The 11,488-nt window shown below is 53.8% G+C and overlaps 1 protein-coding gene across 1 annotated transcript in view; it reads left to right on the top strand.

The window, feature by feature from the left end:
* Positions 1-1,177: 1,177 nt before the first annotated feature.
* Positions 1,178-11,488, top strand: part of GPR158 (G protein-coupled receptor 158) — a 198,622-nt gene continuing 188,311 nt past the window's right edge. The window contains exon 1 of the mRNA XM_038755749.1: positions 1,178-1,971. Coding sequence (XP_038611677.1) covers positions 1,178-1,971 — 794 coding nt within the window. The remainder of the gene's footprint in view (positions 1,972-11,488) is intronic.

Genomic DNA, 11,488 nt, shown 5'->3' with positions numbered 1-11,488 from the left:
GTAAGCGCTCAATAAATTTGATTGATGGGTGGATTGGGCGTGTCTGCAAGGGGGGGCGCCGGGGTGAGTCAGGTCTGGTTGTGTTGCGCATAGTAAGCGCTTAATAAATGCCATCACTGTTGTTTAGCGGTGAACTTGTACTTCCCAAGCGCTTAGTCCAGTGCTCAGCACACAGTAGGCGCTCAATAAATACGATTGATGGATGGATTGGGCGTGTGTGCGGGGGGGGCTGCCGGGGTGAGTCAGGATCTGGGTGTGTTTAGCGGTGAACTTGTACTTCCCAAGCGCTTAGTCCAGTGCTCTGCACACAGTAAGCGCTCAATAATTACGATTGATTGATTGATTGGGCGTGTGTGCAGGGGGGGGCGGTGGTTAGACGCCGGGGTGAGTCAGGTCTGGTTGTGTTGCACATAGTAAGCGCTTAATAAATGCCATCACTGTTGCTTAGCGGTGAAGTTGTACTTCCCAAGCGCTTAGTCCAGTGCTCAGCACACAGTAAGCGCTCAGTAAATTTGATTGATGGATGGATGGATTGGGCGTGTGTGCAGGGGGGGGGGCGGCGGTTAGGCCCCGGGCTGAGTCAGGATCTGGGTGTGTTGCACATAGTAAGCGCTTAATAAATGCCATCACTGTTGCTTAGCGGTGAAGTTGCACTTCCCAAGCGCTTAGTCCAGTGCTCAGCACACAGTAGGCGCTCAATAAATTTGATTGATGGATGGATTGGGCGTGTCTGCAGGGGGGGCGCCGGGGTGAGTCAGGTCTGGTTGTGTTGCACATAGTAAGCGCTTAATAAATGCCATCACTGTTGCTTAGCGGTGAAGTTGTACTTCCCAAGCGCTTAGTCCAGTGCTCTGCACACGGTAAATTTGATTGACGGATGGATTGGGCGTGTCTGCAAGGGGGCTGCCGGGGTGAGTCAGGATCTGGGTGTGTTTGGGGTGCGGGGGCGGGCGCTCAGAGGCTCCGGGGGAAGGGAGCGGGTGGAGCCAGCGCTGGGCCCAGGAGCCGGAGGAGGAGGAGGAGGAGGAGGAGGAGACGATGGTCCGGCCGCATTGGCAGAAGGCAGCAGGGCCCCCCGGGCGGCGGGCGGGGATGTGAGGCGCCCCCCTTCCCTTCCCTTCCCCCCGCCCCCCCCCGCCATCCCGCGAGCGGACCGAGCCCCCCGCCCGACGAGGCCATGGTTGTCCGCTGTTCGGCGGCCCTGGTGGTGGTGGCCCTGCTGGGGTTGGGGGCGTTGCGGTCCCCCCGGCGCCGCTCCCCGGCCGCCCCGCTGCCGTCGGCCGTGGCCTCCTACCTGTACACGGGCGACCCCCGCCAGCTGGGCCGGACCCCCTGCTCGGCCCGCTACGAGCTGGCGGGGCCCCCCGGGCAGCCCCCGGCGCCGGCCAGCGCCCCGGCGGCCGTGCACGGGGCGCTGGCCACCCTGCTGCACGCCACGCACTTCCTCAGCTCCATCCTGCAGAGCAACCGTTCCCGGGGCGAGGCGGACCCGGTTGCCAGGCAGTGGTACCGGGCGCTGGTCCGCAGCCTGCTGGAGGGCGAGCCCAGCATCGCCCGGGCGGCGCTGGGCTTCAGCCCCGAGGCCCGCGCCGCCCCGGCGCCGCCCCCGCTCTTCCTGCAGGCCACGCGGGACGAGGGCCGCCGCATCCTGCTGCAGGACCTGTCCGGGGCCGCCCCCGACCCGCACCCCCCGCCCCCGCCGCCGCCGCCGCCCCCCAACGGCAGCCTGGACGGCGACTGGGGGCCCGGGCCCCGTCGCCCCCGCGGGAGGCCACCGCTGCAGCCCCCGGCCCGCCGCGGGGCCGGCCCCGGCTGGAGGCGCCGCCACGGGGGGCCCGGCCTCGACCGCACCCCCGTCCGCTGGTCCCCGCCCTACCTGGACTGCCAGAACGGCAGCTACCGGCCCGGCTGGCTCCTCACCCTCTCCGCCGCCTTCTACGGGCTCAGGCCCGACCTCGCCCCGGAGTTCAGGTCAGTCCCGGCCCCGGCCCCGGCCCGGGGACCGGCAGAAGGAGAGGGGGGGAGAAGGGAGGGGAGAGGGGACCGACAGGAGAGGGGTGGGGGAGAGGGACGGGCGGGAGAAGAAGGGGGAGAGGGAGAAGGAGGGGGGAGAGGGGCGAGCAGGAGAAGTAGGGGGAAAGGGGCGAGCAGGAGAGGTATGGGGGAGAGGGACGGGCAGGAGAAGCAGGAGGGAGAAGGACGGGCAGGAGAAGCAGGGGTAAAGGGACGAGCTGCAGAAGAAGGGGAAGAGGGAGAAGTAGGGGGAGAGGGATGAGCGGGAGAAGTAGGGGGAAAGGGGCGAGCAGGAGAGGTATGGGGGAGAGGGAGAAGCAGGAGGAGCAGGGGGGAGAGGGACGAGCAGCAGAAGAAGGGGAAGGGGGAGAAGTAGGGGGGAGAGGGACGAGCAGCAGAGGTATGGGAGAGAGGGACGAGCAGGAGAAGCAGGAGGGAGAGGGACGAGCAGCAGAGGTATGGGAGAGAGGGACGAGCAGGAGAAGCAGGAGGGAGAGAGACGAGCAGCAGAAGAAGGGGAAGGGGGAGAAGTAGGGGGAGAGGGACGAGCAGGAGAAGTAGGGGAAAAGGGACGGACAGGAGAGGTATGGGGGAGAGGGACGAGCAGGAGAAGCAGGAGGGAGAAGGACGGGCAGGAGAAGCAGGGGTAAAGGAACGAGCTGCAGAAGAAGGGGAAGAGGGAGAAGTAGGGGGGAGAGGGACGAGCTGGAGAAGCAGGGGTAAAGGGACGAGAAGCGGAATAAGGGGAAGAGGGAGAAGGAGGGGGGAGAGGGATGAGCAGGAGAAGTAGGGGAAAAGGGGCGAGCAGGAGAGGTATGGGGGAGAGGGACGAGTAGGAGAAGCGGGAGGGAGAGGGACGGGCAGCAGAAGAAGGGGAAGAGGGAGAAGTAGGGGGGAGAGGGACGAACAGGAGAAGGAGGGGAAAAGGGACGGACAGGAGAGGTATGGGGGAGAGGGAGAAGCAGGAGGAGAAGGACGGGCAGGAGAAGCAGGGGTAAAGGGACGAGCTGCAGAAGAAGGGGAAGAGGGAGAAGGAGGGGGGAGAGGGACGAGCAGGAGAAGCAGGGGTAAAGAGACGACAGCGGAAGAAGGGGAAGAGGGAGAAGTAGGGGAAAAGGGACGAACAGGAGAGGTATGGGGGAGAGGGAGAAGCAGGAGGAGCAGGGGTAAAGGGACGAGCTGCAGAAGAAGGGGAAGAAGGAGAAGTAGGGGGGAGAGGGACGAGCAGGAGAAGTAGGGGAAAAGGGATGAACAGGAGAGGTATGGGGGAGAGGGACGGGCAGGAGAAGCAGGGGTAGAGGGACGAGCTGCAGAAGGAGGGGAAGAGGGAGAAGTAGGGGGAGAGGGATGAGCAGGAGAAGTAGGGGGAAAGGGGCGAGCAGGAGAGGTATGGGGGAGAGGGAGAAGCAGGAGGAGCAGGGGGGGAGAGGGACGAGCAGCAGAAGAAGGGGAAGGGGGAGAAGTAGGGGGGAGAGGGACGAGCAGGAGAAGTAGGGGAAAACGGATGAACTGGAGAGGTAGGGGGGAGAGGGACGAGCAGGAGAAGCAGGAGGGAGAAGGACGGGCAGGAGAAGCAGGGTTAAAGGGACGAGCTGCAGAAGGGGAAGAGGGAGAAGTAGGGGGGAGAGGGACGAGCAGGAGAAGGAGGGGTAGACGAGCAGCAGAAGAAGGGGAAGAGGGAGAAGTAGGGGGGAGAGGGACGAGCAGGAGAAGCAGGGGTAAAGAGACGAGCAGCAGAAGAAGGGGAAGAGGGAGAAGTAGGGGGGAGAGGGACGAGCAGGAGAAGCAGGGGTAAAGAGACGAGCAGCAGGAGAAGGAAGAGGGAGAAGTAGGGGGGAGAGGGGTGAGCAGGAGAAGCAGGGGAAGAGGGAGAAGTAGGGGAAAAGGGACGAGCAGGAGAGGTATGGGGGAGAGGGACGAGCAGGGGAAGAGGGAGAAGTAGTGGGGAGAGGGACGAGCAGCAGAAGTAGGAGGACATCAATCAATCAATCAATCGTATTTATTGAGCGCTTACTGTGTGCAGAGCACTGGACTAAGCGCTTGGGAAGTACAAGTTGGCAACATATAGAGACAGTCCCTACTCAACAGTGGGCTCACAGTCTAAAAGGGGGAGAAAGGGACGAACAGGAGAGGAATGGGGGAGAGGGAGAAGCAGGAGGAGCAGGGGGGAGAGGGACGAGCAGGAGAAGCAGCGGGGAGAGGGACGAGCAGGAGAAGCGGGGGAGAGGGACGAGCAGGAGAAGCAGGGGGTAGAGGGATGGGCAGGAGAAGCAGGGGTAAAGGGACGAGCAGCAGAAGAAGGGGAAGAGGGAGAAGTAAGGGGGAGAGGGATGAGCAGGAGAAGTAGGGGAAAAGAGATGAGCAGGAGAAGCAGGGAGGAGAGGGACCAGCAGGAGAAGCAGAGGGGAGGAGGAGAAGCAGGGGGAGAGGGACCTGCAGGAGAAGCAGAGGGGAGAAGGAGAAGCAGGGGGAGAGGGACGAACAGGAGAAGTAGGGAAAGAGGGATGAGTAGGAGAAGCAGGATGGGAGGGAGAAGCAGGGGGGAGAGGGACGAACAGGAGAAGTAGGGAAAGAGGGATGAGTAGGGGAAGCAGGATGGGAGGGAGAAGCAGGGGGGAGAGGGGCGAGCAGGAAGGAGGAGCACCGGGAGAAAGGGATGAGCAGGGGGGAGAGGGAGGTGGGGGCCAGACACCAGCAGGAGAATGATAATAATCATGGTATCTGTTCAGCGCTTACTATGATGTGCCAAGCATTGTTCTGAGCGCCGGGGTAGATACAAGGTAATGAGGTTGTCCCACGTGAGGCCCGCAGACCTCAATCCCCATTGTACGGATGAGGTCACTGAGGCGCAGAGAAGCTTAAGTGACTTGCCCAAAGTCACACAACTGATAAGTGGCGGAGGCGGGATTAGAACCCACGACCTCTGACTCCCAAGCCCGTTCTCTAAGCACAGAGAAGTTAAGTAGCTTGCCCAGGGTCACACAGCAGACAAGTGGTGGAAGCGGGATTAGAACCCACGTTCTCTGCCTCCCAAGCCCGTGCTCTTTCCACTAAGCCACGCTGCTTCTCAAGAGAAGTAGGGGGAGAGGGACGAGTAGGAGGAGGAAGAGGAAAAAGGAGTTGGACTCTTTGTGTATATAACTCTTGCTCTCCACCTCCCCCTGGCCTAGAGCTATTTGTGGGGGACGGGACACCCCCAGCCCCCCTACCAGCATACAGGGAAAACGGGCCCCTCCACCCATCATTCAATCGTATTTATTGAGTGCTTACTGTGTGCAGAGCACTGTACTAAGCGCTTGAAAAATTAGAATAATAATGATGGCATTTATTAAGCACTATGTGCAAAGCACTGTTCTAAGCGCTGGGGAGGTTATAAGGAGATCAGGTTGACCCACGGGGGGCTCACAGTCTTAAACCCCATTTTACAGATGAGGTAACTGAGGCCCAGAGAAGTTCAGTGACTTGCCCAAAGTCACACAGCTGACAATTGGCAGAGCTGGGATTTGAACCCATGACCTCTGACTCCAAAGCCCGGGCTCTTTCCACTGAGCCACGCTGCAGTGATCCCTGAGTTGGGGAGCAGAAGGGGGTCCGGGAGGGCAGGAAGCAGAGCGGTGGGGGGGGCTCCGGCCTCCGGAGGAAGGCAGCATTGGTCGGGTCCTTCCCCGCTGGCCCTGGGGCCGAAAGGAAGTCCAAGCACTGTCCTCCTTCCCAGTGGTCTTCTAGACTGTGAGCCAGATGCTGGGTAGGGATTGTCTCTATTTGGCACTGAATTGTACTTTCCAAGCGCTTAGTACAGTGCTCTGCATACAGTAAGCACTCAGTAAATACCACTGAATGAATGACAGAAGGACCTGAACCCCGTTCGACCAGATGGGTGAATTGGGCCCACAGTCCCCCCGGCCTGCTGCTGCTGCTGCCTCTGAGGCAGGGGCTAGCTGAGAGGGGGGTGGACTCAGGGTTGGGCTGTGATGGACAGCTCCAAAAAGGACCTGGAGTGCCCCTCCCTTCTCTCTCTCTCTCTCTCTCTCTCTCTCTCTCTCTCTCTCTCTCTCTCTCGGGATGGGGAGGGGCCTGGGCTTTTTTCCGGGGGTCTTGACCTCTAGGGCAAAGCTCCCTCTGCAGCTTGGGAGCACTCTCTGGCCTTGGATGAGCAGGCGGCCTCGGGCTCAGAGACCTGGGGGTGACTATTTATTTTATTTTGTTAGTATGTTTGGTTTTGTTCTCTGTCTCCCCCTTTTAGACTGTGAGCCCACTGTTGAGTAGGGACTGTCTCTATATGTTGCCAACTTGGACTTCCCAAGCGCTTAGTACAGTGCTCTGCACACAGTAAGCGCTCAATAAATACAATTGATTGATTGGGTGAGCAGAGCCCCCATAAAAGGGACAGTCGAGGGGGTAGCAATCGATCAACCAATCAACCCATCAATAGCATTTGTTAAGCACCTATTACATGCAGAGGATTGTACTAAGCAAAGGTGTGAGAACATCAGGCTTAGAGAGAGAGTATGAAAGTGCGCGTGTGTTCGTGTCATGTCCTAAACCGATCGTTTTCCAACCTTTCCTGTCGGAATGATCTCCCTGCCTCCCCTCGGTTCCCGTGGCCATCCCATTTCCAGTGGCCATCCTATCCTGCAGAGCCAAGTCCCAGGGGCAAGCTCCTTTTTGGGTTTGATGGACTCAGTGAGCAGAGATGGGCCGCAGGTTCAGAGCCTCTCCAAAGTCGTCCGAGCTGCCCCTGCCGCTGTTCCACGGGGTGCTTTTCGAAGAGGGACTTCCCAGGGGGCTGGCGACCAGCTGCTTGGAGCAGGTGGCTTCCCTGGAACAAAAGTGCGTGTGGTTTGGAGCAGGGGGGAGCACAGAGCCCCAGCGGCCCTGGGCAGGGTCCCCACACCCCCAGATCTCGGGTCCTGGGGCCCAAGTTGCTGGTCCTCATCTCCAGGTTGGGCTACGTGGTGTCCTAGAGCTTCACAACTTCTTGCTAAGGCTGGGGGTGCCACGCACTGTGGGGCCTGAAGATTCCCCCTCTCCCCCAAATCATCATCATCATCAATCGTATTTATTGAGCGCTTACTGTGTGCAGAGCACTGTACTAAGCGCTTGGGAAGTACAAGTTTGCAACATATAGAGACAGTCCCTACCCAACAGTGGGCTCACAGTCTAAAAGGGGGAGACAGAGAACAAAACCAAACGTACTAACAAAATAAAATAAAAATCAACCTACGGGGGTCCTTCAGGGAGCAGACCCCAGAATGACCCTTCCCAGAGGCCCCCCGGGAGCAGTGAGACCCATCTTTGATGTGCTGCTGAGGGCAGTGTATAGAGAATGGGCCTGGGATTCTATTTATTTTATTTTGTTAGTATGTTTGGTTTTGTTCTCTGTCTCCCCCTTTTAGACTGTGAGCCCACTGTTGGGTAGGGACTGTCTCTATATGTTGCCATCTTGTACTTCCCAAGTGCTTAGTACAGTGCTCTGCACACAGTAAGCGCTCAATAAATGCGATTGATTGATTGAAGGACCTGGGTCTAATCCTGGCTCTGCCATATGTCCACCATGTGACCTTGGGCAAGTCACTTCACTGGGCCTCAGTTACCTCATCTGTAAAACGGGGATTAAGAGTGTGAGCCCCATGTTGGAAAGGGGTGGTGTCCAACATGATTACTTTGTATCTATCCCAGCGCTTAGAACGGCGCTCGGCATATAGTAAGTACTTAGAAAGCACCATAATTATTATTATTCTAGAGTTATGCCCCAATCCCACGACTCCAGTCCTGTCTGAACAAGGTTCCCCCGAGACCACCCACGGTGCATATGTTGCCGACTTGTACATCCCCAGCGCTTAGTACAGTGCTCTGCACACAGTAAGCGCTCAGTAAATATGATTGAATGAATGAATGCAAGGAGGCTGCACCACTAATTCACATTTCATCTGGAATCTTCTGAACCCTGGACACTTGCAATGTTTGGTTACATTGATTCCCGTTCCCCTGTCCTACTCCCTTCTCAACAGTCTTGAAAAGGAATGCATTGATCACGCCTTTGAGAGATTCAAAGACTTTTTTATGTACTCAAAGTTTCATAAGTTTTAAAATATGGAGATATTTGATTAGATTGGATTCAGGACAGAAGATAGAAAAGTCACTGTAAAACTACATTTAAAGGTATTTAGTGATCAGAATTGTATGCTATGATAGTCTATAAAGTAAGGAAGATGGGGACAGGTATCCAAACAGGAGTAAAACTCAATCCTTTCTTAAAAGTTAGGGTCTAATCAAAGCACAGTGGGAAATAATATTTTGTAGCTTTGCAGTAGAGGTATTACAGTGGAATCTGCAAGGAAAATCTGGACTGCGAAAAATTTGCCTATTAAAGAAAGAGAGCGAGATTAGGCGAAAAACATCTTGGTGTACTGTATATTTCTCATTGAACATCCTAAAGTGTTATCTCCAAGTCTTTAAAGTTCAGGCACTCAAACCACATCGTAATTTATTTTTAGAGGAAGTAGATTCAAAATATTAAATCATAAAACGAAGTGGAAAACCTAGTCAGCCACTACTGCATCGTTAATATTTAACACCATAAAAGGCCTCTCAAAATACTCTTTTCCTCTTCCTGCCATGTCCGAGTGACATAAATGTTTAAAATTTCAGAATCCGGCATAAGGTTCATATGGGAACCAGAAATGTATTCCTCATCTTCCTTTCCAAAAATCCTCTCTAATTATCCTAAGCAACATGTCTCTTGCCCCATCTCTAAAGGGCATTTTGGCACTCTAATTTTGCTTTTCTAATTTTGCTGAATGTAGTTAAGAAATGGTAATGATTTAGAACATGTCCTAAATTACCAAGTTGGTCCTCTTGTCTGCATCTTTCCTCATATCTGATTTATGACATACTATAAGCACCCTGTGGGCAGGGAATGAGTCTGGTCTGTAATATTGTTGTTCGTATTCTGCCAAGGGCCTAGTACAGTGCCCTGCACACAGTAAGAACTCAATAAATATAATTGAAGGGAAACACACATGCGTTTGTGGGTTAACCTTTATTGAACTGGACATCTTCAGGTTGAGTTCTCCATGTGTGGGTGCTGGATGCCTGTCTCGGCTTCTTGTCCGACTCCTGGTGGGGTTGACTTGTAGCTGGTATTCATGGACTGTGAATTCTCTATTTACACATTAAGAATTGTAGCAAGGCCCATTTAGCCTGGCTGAGAAGCAGCGTGGCTCAGTGGAAAGAGCATGGTCTTGGGAGTCAGAGGTCATGGGTTCTAATTCCGGCTCTGCCACTTGTCAGCGGTGTGACTTTGGGCAAGTCATTTAACTTCTCTGGGCCTCAGGTACCTCATCTGTAAAATGGGGTTGAAGACTATGAGCCCAGTGTGGGACAACCTGATTACCTTGTATCTCCCCCAGCGCTTAGAACAGTGCTTGGCACATAGTAAGCGCTTAACAAATGCCATCATCATTATTATTAGCCCTGACTCTGAGACACCAAATTCCCCAATGAATTCATTTGAACAAGTTAGCTAAGTTTCATATGACCTCTATTTCGTTGGTGGAAGGTATTTTCCCTGAATTTAGATGGGATTTTCCCGTGATGAGGGTGTAGCCTTTTACTTGAGAGGTTCCGTGGAAGTGTGTATGGGACCACATAGATTATTCAGTACACTCCCAAACATGCGCGCGCGCGCGCGCGCACACACACACACACACACACACACACACATCCTCACCCCGCCCACCCCCCCATCACATATAGCTGCATCCTTGGTGTGCAAAGGTGAAAGCCTATCCTTACTTGAAGGGAGGCTGACAAGATGGTTGTTTGACTGATACTTGATCCACACTGGGTGAAGGTGCCCTGTTTGAAAATAATAACAACAATAATAATGATATGATAATAAGCCACAGTTGTAGTAGTATTTATTGAGCACTCACTTGGTGCAGTTCATTCTACTAGGCGTGTGGGAAGTCCAGAATAAAGAATTGACAAGTTCCCTGCCCACCAAGAGCTTACACTCTTCCGGGAGACAAATGTAAAAATAATCACAGGGGTAGTCAAAATAAAGATTGAATATACAGTTGAACGAACATATATGCAAGAGTGCTGAGGGGAGGTATGAATAAGTTCATAAGCGCTTACTGTGTGCCAAGCGTTGGGGCACAAGGTAATTGGATCAGATAGAGGGAAAAAAGGAGAAAAACTATTTTATCTCTATTTTACACATGAGAGTACTGAGGCATGGAGAAGTTAAGGAACCCGTTCAAGGCCTCATGGCAGAGAGATGGCAGAGCCAGGACTAAGACCCAGATCCTCTGGCTTCCAGGCCTGCACTTTTTCCGTTATGTAAACTCCTTGTGGGCAGGAAACAATCAGTCAACCAGTGGTACTTACTGAGCGCTTGCTGTGTGCAGAGCACTGCACTAAGTGCTTGGAAGAGTACACTTTAACAGAGTTGGTAGATACATTTCAATCAATCAATCCATCGTATTTATTGAGTGCTTACTGTGTGCAGAGCACTGTACTAAGTGCTTGGGAAGTACAAGTTGGCAACATATAGAGACAGTCCCTAGTCCCTACCCAACGGTGGGCTCACAGTCTAAAAGTGTTAAAAGTCTTAAAGTGTTGTGAGTTTCCTGCTCACAACAAACTTACGGTCTATGTGTACCAATTCTGTTGTATCGTATTCTCCCAAACATTTAGTACAGTGCTCTGCACACAGCAAGCGCTCGATAAATACCATTGATTGATTGATTAATGACCCTGCCGATCCTTTTGAATCTGACCCTTGGTTTTCTGGACTTCCCTGAATCTCAACTCAATGAGCATTACCCCCTTTCCAGTTGTTGCATACTAGGCTGGTCTGTCTGCTGTCATACACTTTTAGAACTGTTCCTCACTGTGAAGCAGCGTGGCTCAGTGGAAAGAGGCTTGGGAGTCAGAGGTCGTGGGTTCTAATCCCAGCTCCGCTACTTGTCAACTGTGTGACTTTGGGCAAGTCACTTAACTTCTCTGTGCTTCCCTTACCTCATCTGTAAAATGGGGCTTAAGACTGTGAGCCCCATGTGGGACAACCTGATTATCTTGTTATCTACACCAGGGTTTAGAACAGTGCTTGCACATAGTAAGCACTTAACAAATACCATGATTATTACTATTATTATTATTATTATGTATTCCAGTTCAACTGCTTGGGTATCCTGCCATTGTTTACTCCTCTCCTGTATCTGTTAGTCTCTAGGGTTTTGGTTCATGAGCTTGGGATTGGGGAAATTTAGCCGTGTAAGTAAGCCAGAACCAAAGTTAGTCATTCTGTATTCAGGGCAATCCAAGGAACACATGTAATTAAAAACTCCAGCCAGAGCCCAGTTTGAGAGCTCTCTGAAGGCCCCACTGAGCATGGCTAGAGTCCCAAACTGATAATGATCAAAGTGGAGGTGTAATCAATACTACAAATTTGAAAGAATTAGCAACA

Source organism: Tachyglossus aculeatus, chromosome 13, assembly GCF_015852505.1.
Source record: "Tachyglossus aculeatus isolate mTacAcu1 chromosome 13, mTacAcu1.pri, whole genome shotgun sequence".
NCBI lineage: Eukaryota > Metazoa > Chordata > Mammalia > Monotremata > Tachyglossidae > Tachyglossus > Tachyglossus aculeatus.
The sequence above is the reverse complement of the archived record's forward strand: the minus strand, read 5'-3'. Positions and strand labels throughout refer to the sequence as shown.